Source organism: Silurus meridionalis, chromosome 26 (genome assembly GCF_014805685.1).
Source record: "Silurus meridionalis isolate SWU-2019-XX chromosome 26, ASM1480568v1, whole genome shotgun sequence".
Classification (NCBI taxonomy): domain Eukaryota; kingdom Metazoa; phylum Chordata; class Actinopteri; order Siluriformes; family Siluridae; genus Silurus; species Silurus meridionalis.
The window spans coordinates 18,790,991-18,813,490 of NC_060909.1; the positions used below are offsets into that span (position 1 = coordinate 18,790,991).

The following is a 22,500-nucleotide window of genomic DNA, read 5'->3' on the forward strand; positions in this document are numbered from 1 at the left end:
CCTTTATCCAGACAATTGCAGCTGAGAAGTTAAAGGGTTAATTGTCATGCTAAACTGGTTAGATGGTGTTGGGATGTGAACTCTCGACCTTCTGGTCCAAAATCCAATGCCTTAACCAGTGAGCTAGACCTTTGCCCAAGATCTTCATGGAGGTGGCTTTGTGCACTTTTGTTTGTGTCATGTACCAGTTTGGGGAAAAGGCACTCGAGTTGCACTGCAGCTTTGTTCGTTTATGATATTTTTAAAAAGGGAGCTAGCGTAACCCGAACTAGCGCTCTGCTGCCAGGTATTCACTTACTATTCATGAAATTTGACCAGGAGCTCGTTAAAGACCTTGAGGTTGTGAAACACGTTTTCATCATCAAAAAAAAAAGAAAAAGAGGCTGGTATGAGGCTTCTGAAGGACCGTCACACAACACTTGAGCGGAGGAAAGTGGGAGCGAGTGGCCTTGAAGAAGAAAACAACACAAAACAACCGTTCCTGACTCGGTTTAAGCGGTTCGACCTTTGACCCCGGCGCAGTCTGGATCGTAATGCACGATTAGCATAATAATCACAACAGGGATTTCTTTCTGTTCTTGGAAAAAGGAAAAAAACAAAACGAATGCGAAGAGACTGAAGTGAAAACCTTGGACATCAGTCTTCAATGCTGCAAAGCATAAAACAGTAGATAAAGAAATGGCACGTACTCGCGTTGACCACGGACACAAACTCTGTTCACCTTTTAGTTCTTTCTAGCGGTTGTGCGGCGTGCTAGCGAGCGGCTCTGATGCTAACTAGCCTCTAAAGCCAACATTTACGGCGGAAAAGACCCAGACGCCGTGTGTGGAAAATCAGAACGGCTTAAAATTCTGAATTATTTATCAGATCTGTCGAATCTCTCGCTCTCCTCTCTCTTACTCTCTCTCAGTGTGTGTGTGTGTGTGTGTGTGTGTGTGTTGGGGTGGGGATTCTGACCAAATCATTAACTATTAATTTCTTTATCATTATAATGAGTGATTTATTTGATTTATTTATCTGTAAACGTTTTGCGTTACGTTTCGCTGGTAATCTGAATAAACACGCTAACTCTCATGTTATATGGCCAAAAGTTTGTGGACACCTGATGCTTTTTATGAACATCGCATTCCATGTTTACTCTTCATTTACTGTTGGAATAACCTCCGATCTTCTAGGAGGATGTTCCACTAGATTTTTAGGGAGATTTGATGAGATTCATTCAGCCACGAGGGTGTTGTAACCTCGGGTGAGGGGAGGAGGCCTGGAGGGCTTTCAGCGTTCACATTCATCATGTTCAGAGTTCCATAGCTGGAGATCTTCCACTTCAACCGATGGAGAGCATTTATGGCTTTGGTATTGGTAGACAACCTTTATCCAGACAATTGCAGCTGAGAAGTTAAAGGGTTAATTGTCATGCTAAACTGGTTAGATGGTGTTGGGATGTGAACTCTCGACCTTCTGGTCCAAAATCCAATGCCTTAACCAGTGAGCTAGACCTTTGCCCAAGATCTTCATGGAGGTGGCTTTGTGCACTTTTGTTTGTGTCATGTACCAGTTTGGGGAAAAGGCACTCGAGTTGCACTGCAGCTTTGTTCGTTTATGATATTTTTAAAAAGGGAGCTAGCGTAACCCGAACTAGCGCTCTGCTGCCAGGTATTCACTTACTATTCATGAAATTTGACCAGGAGCTCGTTAAAGACCTTGAGGTTGTGAAACACGTTTTCATCATCAAAAAAAAAAGAAAAAGAGGCTGGTATGAGGCTTCTGAAGGACCGTCACACAACACTTGAGCGGAGGAAAGTGGGAGCGAGTGGCCTTGAAGAAGAAAACAACACAAAACAACCGTTCCTGACTCGGTTTAAGCGGTTCGACCTTTGACCCCGGCGCAGTCTGGATCGTAATGCACGATTAGCATAATAATCACAACAGGGATTTCTTTCTGTTCTTGGAAAAAAGAAAAAAACAAAAACGAATGCGAAGAGACTGAAGTGAAAACCTTGGACATCAGTCTTCAATGCTGCAAAGCATAAAACAGTAGATAAAGAAATGGCACGTACTCGCGTTGACCACGGACACAAACTCTGTTCACCTTTTAGTTCTTTCTAGCGGTTGTGCGCGTGCTAGCGAGCGGCTCTGATGCTAACTAGCCTCTAAAGCCAACATTTACGGCGGGAAAAAAAGACCCAGACGCCGTGTGTGGAAAATCAGAACGGCTTAAAAATTCTGAATTATTTATCAGATCTGTCGAATCTCTCGCTCTCCCTCTCTCTTACTCTCTCTCAGTGTGTGTGTGTGTGTGTGTGTGTGTGTGTGGAAAATCTTTCTCGCCACAGGCTGTTATTACATCAGCCGAGCAGCCTGACAAACACATTGCTGTTTTTAAACGCGCCCTCGTTGACTTGCCCTCTCGGTTTCCAGCTCGGGGCGATCTCCACCGCCGCCTCCGCCGCCGCCGCCATCGGAACGGCCGCTCGTGACTTCAGCGCGACTTCAACACCACTTTATTAGCCGGCTGTCAGGCGAGAGAAGATTTCAGAAGCTCAACTTACCCAGAAGGCACCACTGGCTGACGCAATCCGAGTTTTCAAAATGGCAGTCGCCGTATCAATAAGTGACGCCTTTACAACAGGACAATATTTTTACTGATACAATCAGCTGCTTATTTATTTCCCAACTTTCAGCTTTTGGTCTACAGAAGCTCAGAGGAGACGTTTCTCAAACAGAATCCTGATCAGAACTCTGGACTGTTGAATCCAGTGATCAGGGCGACAGTGATTGTTTGTCACACTGGTGGTGTCTCAGTGGTTACCCTGTCTCACTTACTTCTCACCCTCTTCTCACCCTGCCTCACTCTCTTCTCACCCTTTAACCCTCTTCTCATCCCTCTCTCACGCTCTTCTCACCCTCTAACTCTCTACTCACCATGATCTCACTCTCTTCTCACTCTCTAACCCCCTTCTCACCATCCAACCCTCTTCTCATCTCTGTCTCACTCTCCTCTCATCCTCTAACCCTTTTCTCATCCCCATCTCACACTCTTCTCACCCTCTAACTCTCTTCTCACCACAATCTCACTCTTTTCTCACCCTCTAACCCTCTTCTCATCCCGTCTTACTCTCTTCTCACCCTCTAACCCTTTTTTCATCCCTGTCTCACTCCCCCATCTAACCCTCTTCTCATTCCTGTCTCACTCTCTTTTCACCCTTTAACCCTCTTTTCATCCATGTCTCACTCTCTTCTCACCCTCTAACCCTCTTCTCACCACAACCTCACTTTGTTCTCACCCCTGTCTCACTCCCTTCGCACATGTCTCACTATCTTCTCCCCCTCAAGTCCTCTTCCCACCCGGTCTCACTTTCTTCTCAACCTCTAAAACTCTTCTCACTCCTCTCTCACTTTCTTCTCAACCTCTAACCCTCTTTTTACCCCTGCCCCCTCTCTCTCCCTCACTAAAGAAAGGAAAGTGTTCTATCTAGACTCTCAGGAACGCTCTGTCTCTCAGGTATTTAGGCTGAAATGTAAACACTACCTGCTCAGGTCAAAACCTGGTGCACATCTGCAGGACACTGAAATGATCATCACACTGGTTGATTCTCACTGAACGCTGTTTGCGATTGTGCACGCTTGTGCACGCCCACACACCTTTCATGCATGTCAAACAATCAGTGACCTGGAGCCTCTGTTAAGGTCAGTGGTGTTGTTTACAGCTGCTTCTCACAACAACAAGCGGCAGTACTGCACCAGCTTTAAACACACCAAGCAAACAACAATGACAACAACAATAACAAGGGCAACAGCAGCACCAACAACAACTGGAGAAACAACAGCAGGAAGAACACAAAAAAACCAAATGGCAACATCAACAATAACAACAGGATTAAAAACAACAGCAATAACAACAACAGGAGCAGCAACCACAACAACAACAACAATTAGAGCAACAGCATCAACAGAAACAACAGCAGCAACAACATAAACAACAACGACAGAAAAACAACAACAACAACAACAGAAAAACAATAACAACAGGAACAAAAACAACAATAACAACAGCAGCTGCTGCAACCGCCGGTCACGTGACTTTCCTGTCAGTAAATTGTGATGTTTAAATCTACTACAGCAAAAATAACTAAATAAATAAATAATAACATCATAAAAACCACCAGGCAAACAACAACTGTAACAACAACTGTAACAACAACTGTAACAACCAACAGCAGCAGCTGTGACAGGGACAAAGCCAGTCACGTGACTCACCCATCCGCAGGTCTCGGTTTTCCTGTCAGTAAATGATGATGTTTAAATCCACTACAGCAAACAAATAAACAAACAAAATAACAATTAATTAATTAATAATTAAACCTGAATAAATCGCCGCTCCTCGTGTGCAGAAACCGGAAGCAGTTGATTAGCCCTGGCTAACAGCTAAACCTGGAGCTCTCACCTGAAGACCAACAGGTGGAAAATCCTCCTTTTCAGCTCTTCCCTTTTTCCCCTCTCTCTCTCTCTCTCTCTCTCTCTCTCTGGGTTTATGTTAATATCCACATGTTCCAGTTTTCCAGTAGTTCCAGCTAAAACTACTTTAATTAAAACACTGCTATTACATTAAACCCAATTAGTGCCCCGATCACGTGACCTCAATCCACGCATCCGATTGGATGAAACCTGCGTCTCTCAGCTCTGTATACAACATCCGGGAACTCTTCAGACCAAATTCCACCGAATTAATACATTAAATGTGTCAAATGTGTGATAATATTTTATATTGGTGTATTTTTGGTATGTTTCCGCTCTGAACACGGAGAAGAAGCGAGTCTGAGGGAGTAAACGAGCAGCACAGTGCTGGTATTTATGCTAACATCCCCTTGCTAGTGGAGCTTTCCACTGAGTCGACTCTTTTAGCTCGATTCACTCAAAAGAGTCGACTCTTTCGACTCTCAAGGGCATTTTTTTCCCTTTTCTTGAAAATGGTTACATAAAATCTTCCTTGGAAGAGAAATTGTTTGTGTGATAAGTTTAAGTGAGCAATTTAATTCATTTTGATACTATTATTATATTTGATTATTTTATTGGATTATACACCAGTGTTGGGCCGTACATTTGACACCACTTCAGCGTTGTCCTAACTGAACCAATCCACCTCGTAATACCATCATGATGACGTCACGGCCACAGAAACCATCAATATTACATAGAAATGCAGTATAACAGAGTGCTTCCTCAGGAATCGCATACAGTGAGAATTAGTCATTACTAAAAGCGAGAAACCCAATGACCACAATTTAACACGTCTCCTTTCACTGTAGCCACAACTGCACCTCCCGCATACATCATCTCTAGCAGAAGTGTTGATATTTACCTCAGGTTTCCCTGAATTTTGCATTTTTGTGCATTTTTTAAGTGCATTACTGTTTCCCGGGGATTTCAAATGAAAGCCGTGAAAATGCTGACGTTACTGGACGCCTGATAGGTGGCCCTGGTGTCATTTACTTGAATTCTAAAAGTTTAAGTAACCGCTTCATTCTCACGTATTTGAAGCTACGGGCGTCTGCAATGCCGAAGATTCAGATTTCTCTGACCCTGACAACACCTGATGCTGAAATCTGATTGGATAGAAACATAAACATAAACATACACTACTGGAAGCAGTGCGAATGAGAGAAACGCTATTAAAAGAAGAGAATAGAGTTTTGGGAATCATTAAATGATTAAATGTACACTGAGTGAAACTCCTTTCTAAAGAACACGTCACAATCAGGATTCTTGTGGAAACCCGAATGCTCTTTGCGTCACACTGCACCGTAATCGCACGATTGTATCCGGAATGTATTTATTATTTATAGAGGACAACAATGTATTGTTCTGTTGTTCTGAAGCTCACATCCGCTCTGACAGAGCTTCATCTCCGGTGAGCCGGGAAAGAGACGGAACAGAGATGATGTAAACCCGAGCAACTTGATTCTAAAAGGCTTCTCAGGCATCCGTCACTTATCGATCATCACGAGCGTTTAGAGCGTCGGCGTGAATTAAGAACGATGGCGTGTCCCGGACGAACGAGAACGTTTCAGATCTTTTCATGCATACAGAGATCACCTAGATCAACTTCCCAAATTATAAGCAAACGTGCATCTCACAGTTTCTGGGTTCCGAGGTTCCAGGTTTGAGCCTGATCTCAGGTCAGAGAAGATGGTTTTCCTGGAAGTGTCCCGGGACTGATTTGGTTTTATTAAGCAGAAAATGGTCCAATTTTAGTAGAAAATCTTTCCCTAAGCTCCATGCTTCATCAACATTTGATCATATTCTGAAGAAACGTCTTTCGTTCAGAATCTCCTGTTCTTTTGTTATACGGCAGCTGGACAGGCTCTGTACCGGGAACAGGATCTCGTCCGAGTCTCCTGTTTCATGCACAAAGCCTGTGGAGTTCTGGTGTATTTAAAGAATGCAAAACTCCAGATCTGATTTCGTGGTTCTAAATCCTGGTGCACACTGTGTGATTTTGGCCACGATTTGCTCGACTGGGACAAATCTGAAAAGTCTAAAATATAGTCTTTGATCGCTGGTTTGTTCACCGACAGCCGTCGTAATGGTGATCATTTTTTCCTCCTATACAATTCTGCCACTTCTCTTTCCTGCAGTGTGACTCCTCCTACGACGAACGCCAAACCAGCAACCAATAGGAGTACAGCAAGAAGAGCAACTATAGAGGTCTGGAGGAACTGTTTTTAATCAACATGGCATTTCATGAACACAAATAAGATCGTTTTTGTTAGCTGCTAGCTACCGTTAGCGACGGAAGGCGGGTCTGAACGTGTCACGGATTGCTGACGCAAAACGTTTTCCTTCGGGCGGTCTGACGTGCGGTCTGACATCGTGACACCTGAGATCTTACAGTGCGGCATGAGGATCATGTTCGTACAATCGCACCAAAGGATTATCACTAAGTGTCTCCAGCTTCCCTAATTTTCTATTGAAGTTCTCCATCCTTCAGAACCACAGAGTGTCAGCATGTGAACCTGACGGTGTGAGCGATTTCCCCCCACATGATCAGGATAAAATTCATTAATTCTGGTATATTTCACGTTCACATGATTACAGAAACTTGTGATTGGATACTGAAGGCCAAAAAACCCCTCACGATATGACTTCACACAGTTATTAGACCGTGCAGCATCTCAGCCCTGGTAGAAATCAGAGCCATTACTCATCCCTCGGTGTGTATTTATAGCGCACCAGCTCAGCCGAGGACACGAGTGTTTACTTAACAGCGAATCGGGAAAAAAAAAAAAACGAGAAACCGTAGACACACTCATACGCACCCGAGACACGACTGAGACTGAGACCTTCCCGGAAAAGTAAATGTCCTTCACAAAGAAAGACATCCACCCTTTGGTATTTTATTTTGGATTGCGCCGATGGAGGTGAGGTGAGGAGGCCTGACGTGGAAGTCAGAGTTCTAATTCCTAATCCGTCCCACCAATAGAGTTGAGGGTCAGATCTCGCTAGCAGGAGATCTTCCAATCCACCCCATGTAAGGAAGAACTCCGTGGAGGGATGGAATTGTCATGCTGGAACATGTTTCAAGTGAAGGAAAAATGTGATACTGCAGCATCCAAAAGACATCTGCAATTGTACGCTTTTTTATTATTGTGTTTTCATCATGCATGAAGTATATTTTTGTGGTTCGGAGCTAAATTAAGATCTTTAGGAAATGTGATTCTTGAGTTTAAATCCCAGCCCCACCGAAAAGCCACTCCTGGGCCCCTGAGTGAGGCCCTTCACCCCGTAGCTGCTCAGTTGTAGGAATGAGATAAATAATGCTAAAGGACATAAATGTATATAACGGTTGTGTGTTGACTGTTTTTCGGTGCTTCCTGAAATGAGTTTGTTCTACATTATGGAATTGATTACGGAGGAGAAAAATGTGGGTGTCGGAATACTTTGGAAAACGTTTGCTCTCTAGCTCACGATGAGACGAGGTACACCATGTAATCGTGAACAGTCTCCCCACGGCGTCTGCAGTCTGCGTGTAACGGGAGAGAACACGTAGACATACCTGTGAACAACACGTCCATGATGAGGAAAGAAGTACATGATGACCAGACGTGTGTGTGTGTGTGTGTGTGTGTGATGTACACACTCGTCTCCGTGTCTGAACGTGTCTGGGGAATAAATCGCTGTTGTATTCACACGCAAAGTCGTTTCATTCCTTCTTTAGAGCGTACGCTGTTGTACAAGTGCAGACATGACCGGACGGCCCGAGTGAGACGTGTCCCGAGACGACCTGCCACCTCTGTGTGTCTGTGTGTGTGTCTGTGTGTGTCTGCGTGTCCTCAGTTGTGTAATTCATATATTTTTTACTAAAATCATCTGGAGACCCCCCTAAGTCTATTTTTTACTTATCATGGGGTTTCCCTGATGCCTTATGCCCCCCCTCTTTGGATACGTCTGACCATGCAGCGTGAGAAACCAGATGTCTGGTAGCTCTGGAGCAGAACATCTCACTCCAGAAACATCTAATGATTTGGGCTTTGAGAGACGTGAAGGATATTTTATCATAAAATAACGAATAAAATCATACTTTAATAAAAACTCGACTCATAAAGTACATTTACAAAAAAAATGTTTTATTTTAAAACCTTTGATTGGAAAAAAACCCTACAACCAGGACAAGCCTTACACACATTACACGCATGATCAGAGTGTGTGTGTGTGTGTGTGTGTGTGTGTGTGTGTGTGTGTGTGTGTGTGTGTGTGTGTTTACATTCTGCATCTCCAGGAATCATTCAGCATTCTTCTGAACAGAATGATCATTAAATTCCTCTTCACTGACTGAAGGTCTGCTGTAGGAGCTGATGAGCAGCTTTGCACTGGGATGAACTTCCGCTCGGGTCCTCACGTGATTCACACGTGCTGATTTTTTTTTTGCATATACATTATTAAGCACGTGCGGCGTCCCGAGTTGAACAATGTAGTCCATTAGAAAAAAGAAAGTAATCATCATAATAATATTAAGGTGCGGTAGAAATACGAGTTATTGAGGCTTTTCCTCGACATATTCTTAATAAAACTAATATTAATTACTCGTATTAACGGCTGTGCGCGTGAGCAGGGTGATGACGTCAGAGCCCGCAGCCGCCGATGCCGATCTCGCGCTTGTAGCGGTCCGTGAGCGTGTCGGCCTTGCGCGTGAGCTCGCCGAGGACTGCGTGAAGACCTTTGAGGTGGAAGCGGAAGAGCTGCTCGAGGTCCCCGGTGTCCGGCTCGAGGCGCGCGGGCTCCTTGCGGCGCTCGTCCCCAGGCAGCACGCCCCACTCGATGTCATTGCGGATGGACTTGAGCAGCACGTAGTAGCCGTACATGTCGCCCGTGCGGTAATACGCGACCGGTACCGGGTGCACGCCGTTCGCGTTGGCGGTCGCCTGGCGATCGTTTATCTCCGCGTCGCCGCAGCCTCCGCCGTCATCATCGTCCAGGGGCACGTCCCGCAGCAGGCTGGGGACCATCACCGTCTGGTCCATGTTGTTCACGGCGCCGATGAAGCGCGTCATCGCGCTGAATAACGAGTGCTTTTGGTTGCACGAGTCGCAGATTTGCATCATCCTTGCGCGCGAGACGCCACGTGCGTGTCTAACGCCGGTAAGCGGATAAGGTGCGGTGTTCTGACTTAACCACCGGACTGACTACAGTCCCGGAAACACAGCAGAGGAAATTCAGTCCCGTTATCCTCTACGGTTTCGGTGTCCTCCAGCAGGACGCCGGTGTTCACGCGCACCAGCGCTGCGTCTCTCCGGTGTCCGACAGCGCGCGCGCGCACACGCACACACACACACACACACACACACACACAACCCCGACCTGAAATAACAGAAGAATTTTAGCGCAGGGTTTTGGTTCGAGGACCGGCGCATGCGCAGCACTAAAAAGCGGGATGTCGTGAACATAAAAACATCAACAAACACAACTGTTTTACGCTCTACGGTGATGCGCGTGCAGACACACGGTAGCGGATCTGCCGTGAAGCGTCCAAATAATAACAATCAATAAATCAATAATTTTTCCGACATAATCAACACGATTAACTCACCTTCTGACGTTCTTGCGCGCGAACCCGCACGTGAGCCGCTCGGTGACAGAACCGGCTGAAATCCCGGCGTCTCCGGCTTTCCCTCAGCGTCGCACAATGGCCTCATGAATATTCATAAGAAGCAGGCATCAGCCCACAACTTTCGACCAATCAGAATGCAGGCTTCTGTTGCGGTCAGGATCAGCAGCCAATCACGTGAGCGCTTTCAGGCAGCGAGTGGGAAAACAGACTGGAGGATCATGAGCGCTTATAAAACCGTCCGATATTTTACCAGACAGCCTTTATCGATACGATAACGATATCAAATCATTTCAACATTGATGAAACGATGAATATATGTGAGGATGGGGGTGGAGCACAGAAGTCCTGAGTTGGGGTTACTCCAGGACACTGATGTGTGTGTGTGTGTGTGTGTGTGTGTGTGTGTGTGTGTGTGTGTGTGTGTGTAATGTGAGACAGGTGTGCATGGTAGAGAAGTACAACTGTTTATGCATAGAAAACTGACAGAGGTGTGTTTGGACGTGTGAAGGACGTTATGTCTCCTCATGATCTCCATCTTTTTGCACTCCTCTCACACCAGATCAGGCAAAGTCTTCAGCAGGAACACGTAAAGAACACGTCATTCGATCCAAATCGACGTAAAAAAATATATAATGTACGATTGCGTGTGTTCTCCAGGTCAGCTTACTCCTCAGAACTGGCCTTCAAAGCGGATTTAAGGTGACAAGAACATTCCGTCCATGACCAAGTTTCAGGATTAAACTCCTACACTGTAAATCCGACTGTAGCTCGTCCTGTTGTGGCTGTTCTGAATTTTTCGATAATCAAATCTGCTTTCACTGCAAAGAATTTCTGTCCATCACTATCTTCCACTGCGCTCCTGAAAGTGCTGATACCAGCGACACCTTCTTCTTCACAGCCGCTGATCAATGAACTAAACAAACTCTGCTGTGTGATGAATTCGGGTCAAAAGTCTGAACCCATAACGGCTCTTTTGTGAGCAACGTTCAAACAACTGCGAGATAAAAACAGGTCCTCTGTATAAGGACGTATAGTGGGGGGGAATAGAGAATCTCCCATACGCTGGTCTTCTGACTGTTCTGGAGCTCAGAGTGTGTGGGTGTTGCTTTTCCACATCAGGCTCTTTAGCAAGCTGCTAGTTAGCATGACAGCAGAACGTGCAGGGAAGCTACACACTTTTGACTAGCTACATATAGCTACATATAGCTACAACAACACGTCCCAGATCACGTGTAACTTTCTTCTTCATCACGCGTGTGTGCAAGTAAAGCTATGACTGAATGACGAAATTTTCTTTAGACAGTATTCAAAAATACCACACTGTCTAAAACACACAGTCAACGAGGACCAGATCTATGTCTCCACACGTCAGCTCCAGGAAAGAAGGCGTGGCCTCCACACTCAGCTCTAGTAAAAAAGGCGTGGCCTCCGCACGTCAGCTCCAGGAAAGAAGGTGTGGCCTCCACACTCAGCTCTAGTAAAAAAAGGCGTGTCCTCCACACATCAGCTCCAGTAAAGAAGGTGTGGCCTCCACACTCAGCTCTAGTAAAAAAGGCGTGGCCTTCACACATCAGCTCCAGTAAAGAAGGTGTGGCCTCCACACTCAGCTCTAGTAAAAAAGGCGTGGCCTTCACATCAGCTCCAGTAAAGAAGGCGTGGCCTTCACATCAGCTCCAGTAAAAAGGCGTGGCCTTCACACATCAGCTCCAGTAAAAAAGGCGTAGCCTTCACATATCAGCTCTAGTAAAGAAGGCGTGGCCTCCGCAGGTCAGCTCCAGTAAAGAAGGCGTAGCCTTCACACATCAGCTCCAGTAAAGAAGGCGTGGCCTCCACACATCAGCTCCAGTAAAAAAGGCGTGGCCTCCGCACGTCAGCTCCAGTAAAGAAGGCGTAGCCTTCACATATCAGCTCTAGTAAAGAAGGCGTGGCCTCCGCACGTCAGATCCAGTAAAGAAGGCGTGGCCTCTGCACATCAGCTCCAGTAAAGGAAGGACTCCTGAACTGATTTTTTTTATTAGCGAATGTTGAACTGGAACTGTTTCGCTAAACTCTTTAATCCACACATTCCTGAAATGATTCCAAGCTCATGAGTGAATCCTTCATTTATTAAACATGTGGATCAGGTCACATGTCCCAACATCATCATTATCTTTACCAGTGTTTTTCTGAACACTTTCCAAACCCTTCTAGAGTACTTTCAGAAAACCTTTAGCTCCACCTCCTCAGACCTAGACTGAACTGGTTCGTTCACGTGGCGATCATGTATACAATGTCCAAACAAACAGTATCTTATCTCAAAAAAGGTACACAGATATGATGTTATGGAACCTACAGTGATACTGATTTACACACTCATACACTTCCCCTTAACCTGCTGAGGGGACGAGTCCATTACCTGGTGTAGCATGAGGGTCAGCGTGGACATCACTGGTGTCTACACGTCTGTGCTATGATGTGTATTACCCTGGAAATGATCTTTTCCAAAAATGTGACACAAACTTATATTTAGAGTTTCAGAGACATTCAGCATTCAGAGTCCTTCAGCACCCCGACCTGGAGCACAAGTTCAGCACCCTGACCTGGAGCACAAGTTCAGCACCCCGACCTGGAGCACAAGTTCAGCACCCCGACCTGGAGCACAAGTTCAGCACCCCGACCTGGAGCACAAGTTCAGCACCCTGACCTGGAGCACAAGTTCAGCACCCCGACCTGGAGCACAAGTTCAGCACCCTGACCTGAGCACAAGTTCAGCACCCTGACCTGAGCACAAGTTCAGCACCCTGACCTGGAGCACAAGTTCAGCACCCTGACCTGGAGCACAAGTTCAGCACCCTGACCTGGAGCACAAGGTCCACTGTGAAAGAAGAGAAGAGAAGAGAAGAGAAGAGAAGAGAAGAGAAGAGAAGAGAAGAGAAGAGAAGAGAAGAGAAGAGAAGAGAAGAGAAGAGAAGAGAAGAAGAGAAGAGAAGAGAAGAGAGAGAAGAGAAGAGAAGAGAAGAGAGAGAAGAGAAGAGAAACTGATTTTTACCACTAACATAAACCTAATTTTACTTCCTTTTTTATTTTTTCTCTTCTTTTTTAGAAAAAACATTTCAGTCCAGTTTCCATCCACCAGGCTCTTGTTCAGTAAACGTTGTGTAGTACGTTGTGAAGCGAAGCAAGAAGAGGAACAAGATCAACAAGAGAAAAACCTCCACCCCACAGTCATGTACATTAATATATATTCCATATAAAAACCATACCAGAGCACATTCAATTCTTCTTCATTCATCCGTTCCTTCCTTCTTTACAGAATAATGATAGATAGATAGATAGATAGATAGATAGATAGATAGATAGATAGATAGATAGATAGATAGATAGATAGATAGATAATATTAATAAATATGAATAATAATAATAAATAAATAAATAATGAATAGTAACAATAACAAAATTATAATAAATAAGAAAAATTATAGTAATGATAGTAAAAATATTAATAAAAAATAAATAACTAATAGTAACAATAATAGTAAAAATGAAAATAATAATAATAATAATAATAATAATAATAATAATAATAATAATAATAATAATAATGAGCAGCAGGTGAAACTCTGAAGAGAAGTGAGTCAGTGTTACTTCCCCTCTGAGGTCGACACTTTCAAGGGCAGCAAACACACACTATTTACATTCTGACAATTCAGGACATGAAAACTAACCGAGCCTTTCCAAGAGTCAGACCACACACACACACACACACACACACACACACACACACACACACACACACTTCTCGAAACCTGAACTGCACCACGAGCACCAAACACGCGATTCACACAAACACCAACAACATACTCGACCACTTTCTCAACGGTTTTATTGATTAATGAGAACTTTTTCTGACAAACAACAAAAATCTCAGAAATGAGGAGAAAAGTTTGTTCTTGTCTGGAGGATAAACATGCGCATGATAAACACGACTGCAGAGACATTTATAACATATTAGCTTTAAAAAAACCACTGAAATGCTACATGAGCAAAATCAAAGTCACTCATTTTTGGTCTGTTTTTTTTTTCTTTCCAGCGAGATGAAGATGAAGATCCGGACGTGCAAAAACATCTCCACGTGGAGGTCGGAGGTTCCACTGAGTCGCTGTTGTCTCAGTCCCGGTCTCAGCAAAAACGGATTCTAACGGAACAACGGAGTGTTTTTACACTCAAGAATTTCTCCTCATCTTTTTTTTCTTGGCGGGTCACGGCTGGTCATAGCTAGCCACGCTAACCCGATTAGCCCAATATAAAGCACCAGCATTAGTGCATTCTATAGCGCACACACATTCCTTTAATCCTCGTAATAATAGTGCGAGTGTGAATCGACTCGGGCCGTGTGGAGGAATCGGATTAGAGCCGTCTCAGGATTGTCTGAAATGCAGGGACGCAATACGGAAGGGTCCAAAAAAAAAACAATCCCAAACCGCGTTTAGGAACTTGTGTTTCTTTACATTTACATTACACAAGAAACAAAACATTCTACACAACAAGTCACGATACAAAAAGTGTTACAGATTAAACGGAATGAAGAAGAAACAAAAAACGGATTTCAGGTTTTATAATCATCATCATCATCATCATCATCATCCTCAACTGAGAACAATTCTTGGACCCTACTGTAGTTGCCCCCCTGTCTAAATTTTGGAGATCTTCCCCATCACCATGAAGGAGACTCACACTCGTAGTAAAGGTGTTTGTTCAAGAAAACATTAACGTTCTGATGTAATCCATTTCCTCGTTCCAATTTCCATCAGTATTATTATTATTATTATTATTATTATTATTATTATTACTACTACTGTAGGCACTGGTGACGTCATGCGTCTGAACATCGCTCTTCTCGCGATCATCAGCTCTGCCGGCGCTGCCTGGGTTTGTCGACGAGGTCTCACCATCAGGAACATCATGGACAGTTGAGGTCGTCTTCTGAACATCCTCACCACCATGGACCCCCGCGGATAGCGTTTGGTCTTCTCCGTTAGCGCATGTTGACCTTTTCCCTCCGTCGCTGCCGTTCTCGTCACGTCCAGCACCTTCTGTGTCGTCGCGTACTTTAGCGTTAGTGTTCGGGTTTTTCAGCACCTCCTCGTTCTTTACGTCGACCGCGTTGTCCTCCTCCGGATTGGATGTCTCCAGCGCCATGCTTCCTTCAAAGGAACTCAGAGTCGGCCTCCTGTGTATCCCCAGTATCCTTCTGATGGTGGACTGGTGGACGCTGATGTTCGACAGCGCGAGCGTTGCCTGAAGGTCCTTCGAGGTGGTGCAGGGGTTCTTCATGACCTCGCGGATGATTTCCCGCCTCGCTCTCAGAGAGATCTTGGAAGGCCGGCCGGACCTGGGCAGGTTTACAACCGTCCCGAAGCGCTTCCATTTCCGCAGGATGGCTCGGATCGTCGTCTTCGGGAGCCCTATGACTTTGGAAATCTGTTTGTAGCCTTTTCCGGACTCGTGAGCCTCCACCACTTTTCTGCGGACCTCTTCAGAGATTTCTTTGGAGCGCGGCATCGCGGCACGTTTTCTCGGACGAAATTCCACCGCTTGATCCCTGGAGATGAAGCAGGCGTTCCGGCTTTATAGTTTTTTTTGACTGCACCCCGGTGACTCTTCTAACGCCGAGGAGACAGATTCAGCCTTTGGGAACAGCCATGAGCTCTTCACTTCAGCTGGATCATTTCCTGAGTGTTAGGGAATACAGAATGAGGGCGTTTCCTCCAAACGTCAATCAACTGGCGATCTGGATTCTGATCAGATGCTACCGTCCTGAAATCAAACAACAAAACACACTTTGAGTTGGGGCGAAACTCATGACGCTGCTGGGTCAGACTGCTTGGCGTGTCGATCATGTTTTACAAACTAATCCGATTTCACAGCGTTATGGCAGTGATGCGGACCCGAGCCAAATTCCCTCAAATTCTTATGCAACGTATTTAAGCGACCAGTTTGACAGCAACAGCTTTATTATGCAGTGTGCTGCGCTGAGCCGCGGTGACTGAACTGGCAGCTTATAGAAACCTGCACAAGCTTGTAGATACTTACAACTTCACCGCATTGTTGTACAGGTGCGATGCTAACAATGCTAATGTTGGTTATCACCAGGGACTCACTAAGCTAGCTCAATTTACTAGTGTCACGATTTCATTGTGAAATGAATGGAAAGTCTTATAGTTTTACAGTAAATCCGCTGATGTAGCAGGACATTTCATTACTGTATAACCAACAAATATTAAAATATGCAGTGTCCAATCAAAACAGTTCGCCGCGTCGATGCGGAAAAAAACGCAGGAGTTGTTTAATGCGTGCGCTCGCTCCGAACTCGGAATCCCCACTTGCGATTTCTCTCATTGTCATAAACCACATAACCGATTTTTTTTTTCCTGTGAAAACATTAAACTTAAGTATTATTATAGTAGTATTTTTTATTCAATTCATTACTTTTATTTATTTATCTATATATATATTTATTAGAATATTTAGTCGAATAGTTTATTATTAGTTCCACCTCTGGTTAGACTTCCTGGTGCACACTTTGGTCCAGATCTTTCGTCCAGATACGTAACAAGCAATAAACACGTATTAACGAGTTTTGACTCGACATCCTATACAAAACCAACATTATGTCCGAAATCCTACAATCCTGAAGTCCAGTCAAACCTGTGGGGTTATAAAACATCCTGAAGCACGAGAACCTCATAAATCATCATCATCATCATCATCATCTTCCTCATCATCATCATCTCCCTCATCTCCCTCATCATCATCATCATCATCATCATCTCCCTCATCTCCATCATCATCATCATCATCTCCCTCATCATCATCATCATCATCATCTCCATCATCATCTCCCTCATCTCCATCATCATCTCCTCATCATCATCATCATCACACTTATCACAGTCTGCATGATCTACATCTCACCCCTGATCCTTCTTATCATGGAAGAGCAAAGTTCAAATCAACACCTGAATCTGATCATCTGCATCTGATGCCCTGCAGAAATAAATGAGAAATATATATATATGAAATTAATCAGCCATCATGAAGGGGGGGTGGGGGGTGTATGTACAATGACGCTGTGTGTTGTGTATTGTTTTGATTCTAAAAAGGAACTGTTGAGTTGTTGTGTATTCTTCCTGAGGTGGCATCATCACCCTGGAGCTCCATGCACAAACACCAAGCTAACACTGTGCTGCTGCTAGCTGGCTAATTAGCGTTTCACAAGTCAGACTGTTCACTTCCGGGGATTTTCTGAACAAAACGCTTACCTTCAGGTTTAAAAGCTCAGATTCGGGTTCAGGGACTGTTTAAGTAAAAAGGGTTTAATTCTGGTTTCACTTGTTGCACCAAAAAACACAAACAATCCGGTTTGCTAATCCAGTCGGGGTGCTACAGCCATAACTGATAACCAGCGTCAATCTGTACACACGCCTTCGCGGACATCAAGAACGCGCTCAGTATGCGCAGACGTCGGTGTTTTGTCTTTGTTTTTTGCTGCTGTTTTTTTTTTGTTTTGTTTTGTTTTTTTGTTGCTCAGTTTGAACTGCTTGTGTTGTCCACGGGGATTGTTTCACGTGAAACATCGGGCACGCGTCACGTATCCGTAGAGTCACACGTGGTTCATTTTTGCTTATACGCACCACTGCGCAGATACTGCGCAGCCCCAACGACACGTCTAACTGATACTTCGAAACGGTTTCTGACGACCAGCAATGTTCTTCAAGATCCACGTGATTTCTCTCAAACGCGTTCACACACTGGAGCAAGTACACAAAAACACCACAGCACGTGTCAAAACGTCATTCCAAATGGTGGTGCACTGGAAATTCTGATGATCCATTTTGGGTCAGTTTTGTTGACTGGACCATGAATTTTGATGTCCACCACTTTGGGGTGAGCCAAAAGAAGACAAACATTCGCTTCGCTCTCTGGACCGGGTCTGTTTGATGTCGGCCCACACTGAGAAATGACATTTTCTGCTAAATATATTTTTAAAAATTAATCAAGGTGGCCCAATAAATTAAAACACACTGATTCAACACAAGCAAATAGAACCAATCTGTGCATCTTTGTAAATTCACTTCACTCCAATGTCAGATATGATCTTCTTAAGTAGATCCTCCAGGTCACCCAACAGTTACCAACCCTATAGAGAATGATAACGGGTGCCATTATATATTTTGATCTCCTGATAGGGAAAATGTCCTTCTAATCCAGACACATTTCAATCTTCTGCATTATATTTGTTCTTGATGGTTTACTCAGGGCCCTGGGGATCAACTCAACCTCCTGGTCACTCATGGTAAAGGATAACAATCATGCTGATCCTGTTAGCTCAGCTTAGCTCTCTCACACACACACACACACACACACACACACACACACACACCGACTTAACCTGTTTAAGACCTGATAATAGAGCAGGCACAGAAGGTATTGTGAGTTTCCTAAAGTTCACACTGTAAGAACTTAAGATTGGGATCATCCAGTGCTGCTCTCAGGTTGGTGGGCTGGTGGGTTGGTCGGTGGTCATCAGACACCCTGAAGTGTTTAATAAGAACTTTGTCTTTTGGTTGTATTCATTCGCAGTAGCTTTAAATCGATCACAGAAATGTGCATTGTAAAGCCACAGATTCCAATTTATGACAATTTTTGTGTTTTTTCCAGTTTTTTTGTCCACAACAGCAAAATCCGATCAGAAATCAGACAGCGAAAAACCTACTTAGATGTTTTTTAGACTTCTTTCCAGGCACGTGTGAAGGTGTTCAGAAACCAAAGCAGATTTCTAAAAACAGGATTTCGTCAGCCACTGCATGAACAGGGCTTACATCAGTGTGTGTGTGTGTGTGTGTGTGTGTGTGTGTGTGTTATTGCACTGTGCCTGAAGCCTGAAGGCTCCTCCATAATTGCGAGCTTTATAAAAAAATAAAAAAATTCGGCTCCTTTACATACAAAAGGCAGGCCGTGGAGGAGACGCCGCTCCGGAGAGTTATGTTGATCCTAGGAATTATGCAAATGAGCCTTATTAAAATTGCAAATATTTGCAAATAATCAGGGGAGGGAGGGATGATGAATGCGCGCTCTCCGCGGAGACAAAAAAAAAAAAAAAGAATGAAAGAGAAAAAAACGCAGCCGCCACTGCAGCCCCCCCCCCCTTCCCCCCTCCTGCTCGCGCCGCTAAAAGCCTCTCCGGTTTCGGCGTCACGAATGATCGCAGATGTAATTTGTCGCCGCGTATTAAAGAGCGCGAGCGCGCGTCCCGAATCCGTCTCGCGCGAGCGCCTCGGTTAATTTGCTTTTCAACGAGATTAGACAGCACGAGAGAGAGTGTGTGAGTGTGTGTGTGTGTGTGTGTGTGTGCGCCACTTAAACGCCACGCCACGTCACGCCACGCTGCGCCGCTTCGCGCGCTCGTCCAGGCAGTGGCTGAGTAACTGCGCACGAGCCGGAGGAGGAGAGAGAGAGAGGGGGGGTGTTCGTGGTGGGTTTCCCTTCTCATCATCCTTCCTTATCATCCTCATCATTTCTCATCTTCAGCTCATCACGGCTCATTAGCACATCCGGTGTGAAGAAGAAAACGGGGGCCGCGTGCAAATGCGAGCGCGCGCAGAAGTGTCTAAGCGCTTTAGTACATTATGACGTGATAACGTGAGAAAAAAACAACAGTTTTTTGGCTCCATATAAAAATGGATCACGTGTGTGTGTGTGTGTGTGTGTGTGTGTGTGTGTGTGTGTGTGTGTTTGGGGGTACACGTAATATAAACAGTAAAAAAAAAAAAAAAAAAGATTCAATAATAATAATACACGTGAGAAAAGTGTTTGTACATCTCTGGAGGCTTCCTAACTTCCTTACATTCAACTGATCAATGAATTTCTTAATCTCTGATTGGTCAGATCTTATGTGAAGTCTGATTGGGTTTAGTATCAGCTTTAATGTTATAGTGAAGTTCAGTGAAACAGACAGGAACCTCATACAGTGAGTTTAAACATCTCCTTTCACTGGAGCCACAGCTTCACTACATCATCTCCAGCAGAAGCAGAGATTCACCTCATCACATCACATCACGGTTTCCTGGGGATTTGAAATGAAAGCAAATTGTATGCAAACTCTACAGGGAAGAAAACTGGAAAGGAAAAACGGTTCATGAAAACTGTTTTAGTTGAATGTTCCTCTGCGACCAAATCAGTTTCTCCTCCTTCAGTCATTGTGGAATGAAAAATCAGTGATTAAATCCACATGAACAGATTTGAGCTCGTGCTACAGATGCGGTCTGCGAGCTCTGACCAGTGAAACCACACCCACCGTGAATCAGTGAAGCAGCTGATTGGTGCAGCACTGTCCTGTTATGAGATCAGTAGAAAGTGGGTGGAGTTTACTCAAATTGACTCAAATTTTATTAACGTGCGATTAATTTAGCGAATTTCTGTTTGATCGGTTTTATAAAAAAAATTTATGAATGAATAAATAAATATAAAAGAAGCGAAATTAAAACCTTCAACGAAACACACGTTTATTCACAATGTCCCTTTTTTACTCAATATAAAAAAATACATACAGTAAACATTTGTTTTACTGACGTGCGAAGTCTTAAATCAAGCGGAAAAACCCACCATGATGTTCACAACCGAGCCTCTGCGGGTCGACAAACTCGCCGGCGCGTTTTTGTAGCGTTTGTTCCTCATAATGCCAAAACGAACTTAAATTAATCTCTTAATTAAATCATTTACATAACTTTTGTATTTTTTACATCATTTGAATGTGTAAAGGGTCTACTCATAATTCCAACACGCTCATAATAACCGCATAACAAAACGCTGACAGACAGGGGGCGCTCTCTGCCGTATCTGTCATCTCTCTTCACAGACACACAAATAAAACAACCTGAATCTCAGTGAATCTTCACCTCACAGACACAATTAATATAGAAATAATAAGCTTCTCAAATATTCTCAAACATGACTTTATCTCACTTTCACTCCGAAACTTTATTCCTGGTTGTATGCAGCAGAGGGTAAACACATTATATGGCCAAAAGTTTGTGGACACCTGACCATAGGAGAGGTATGTGCTTTTTTCTTTTCTTTTAAACATCCCATTCCACATCGAGTCTCCATTTGCTCTTATACTAAGCTCCAGTCTTCTGGGAAGATTCGATTTTGTGGAGATTTGTGGAGCTGAGGTGAGAAGACCTGGGAAGAGGAGTGGGCAGAGATCTGTGGTTCTGGAGAAGATCTTCTACACACTCCCAAACCAGGGAAAGCAGATGTTCCTGGAGCTGGCTTGGTGCACAGGGGCATTGTCATGCTGGAACAGGTTTGGGTCTCCTTCTTTGGCTAGGAGCTTCAGTAGCTCTCTGCATAGTCTCGATGTGCTGAAGCAAACTTAATAAGGCGGAATGAAAGTTGACCTACGCCCCCTGGTGAGGTGTAAACAATGGCCCTTAAACCTACATTACTACATTATTACGGTTGTTCCTCCACCAGCGTCGAAACAACACACGCTTTTGTGTAACCAAAATAAACCAAATCTTTCATCAACACCTGACATCAGATATTTACGCTCAAGGCAACTCTACAGGTGAGATTGAGTAATACTGCCATCACACACACACACACACACACACACACACACACACACACTCTCCCTCTTTCTCAACACACACTCTACCACACCCGTTTTTATCCTCAGAGGATGTTAATAATCTGGTGTGTGATGTGATATGTTGAGAAAGATGGCATTTCCCCAAACACACACACACACACACACACACACACACACACACACACAAAGTACAACTGGGACTATTGCTAATTTACTCAATAATGACACTTAATAATATAAGCACAAGTATTTCCAGGTGATTTTATTTTATATTCCTGAATCTTTTGTATCTGTTCATTATTTTTTACTCAATTTATGATCGAAGTTTTTATTAATGAATTAATTCAATTATTTATTTATTTATTTATTTAGGAACGCAATTATTCCTTCTCGATTTGTTTTTATTTTTTATTTTTTGTTTATTTATTTCTTTAAAATATAAATATATATATAAATTCCTGATGAATGACTTGAGCTTCTCGCCGAGTTCCGTTATACAGCAGTATCATACCGCCACCTGTTGGTCGAAACCAGAACTACAGCACACAGAACGGTATAAAAGTACATTAAAATGTACACACACAAAAAAAAAAAAAATCACAAATGAAACAAAAGATTACGAAAAATACACCGTGTACTGAGTATAATCTACAATCCTGTTAGTCAAATTAAACTCAAACACTCAAAATTCTAAAAAAGCATCTCAACAGTGATTTCCCTCGTATCCGGAAAAAATTCAAGTTTTCATCCTTTAAATGAA

General features: G+C 43.9%; 2 protein-coding genes across 2 annotated transcripts; both read right to left on the bottom strand.

Moving 5' to 3' along the window:
• Positions 1-8,603: 8,603 nt before the first annotated feature.
• On the bottom strand, positions 8,604-10,235 carry mid1ip1b (MID1 interacting protein 1b). The gene is made up of 2 exons (XM_046840684.1): positions 10,085-10,235; positions 8,604-9,855 (listed from the first exon to the last, which is right to left on the bottom strand). The coding sequence occupies exon 2, from the start codon at positions 9,597-9,599 to the stop codon at positions 9,120-9,122; it is 480 nt and encodes a 159-aa protein (XP_046696640.1). The 5' UTR covers positions 9,600-9,855; positions 10,085-10,235; the 3' UTR covers positions 8,604-9,119.
• Positions 10,236-13,950: 3,715 nt separating this feature from the next.
• Positions 13,951-18,188, bottom strand: LOC124379996 (TNF receptor-associated factor family protein DDB_G0272098-like). The gene is made up of 2 exons (XM_046840668.1): positions 17,407-18,188; positions 13,951-15,901 (listed from the first exon to the last, which is right to left on the bottom strand). Exon 2 carries the CDS (start codon positions 15,644-15,646, stop codon positions 14,840-14,842), a length of 807 nt encoding a protein of 268 aa, XP_046696624.1. The 5' UTR covers positions 15,647-15,901; positions 17,407-18,188; the 3' UTR covers positions 13,951-14,839.
• Between the last annotated feature and the right edge of the window lie 4,312 nt (positions 18,189-22,500).

Coding starts and splice junctions, on each gene's coding strand:
- mid1ip1b (XM_046840684.1), bottom strand. CDS start 9,599: ATGATGCAAATCTGCGACTCGTGCAACCAAAAGCACTCGTTATTCAGC.
- LOC124379996 (XM_046840668.1), bottom strand. CDS start 15,646: ATGCCGCGCTCCAAAGAAATCTCTGAAGAGGTCCGCAGAAAAGTGGTG.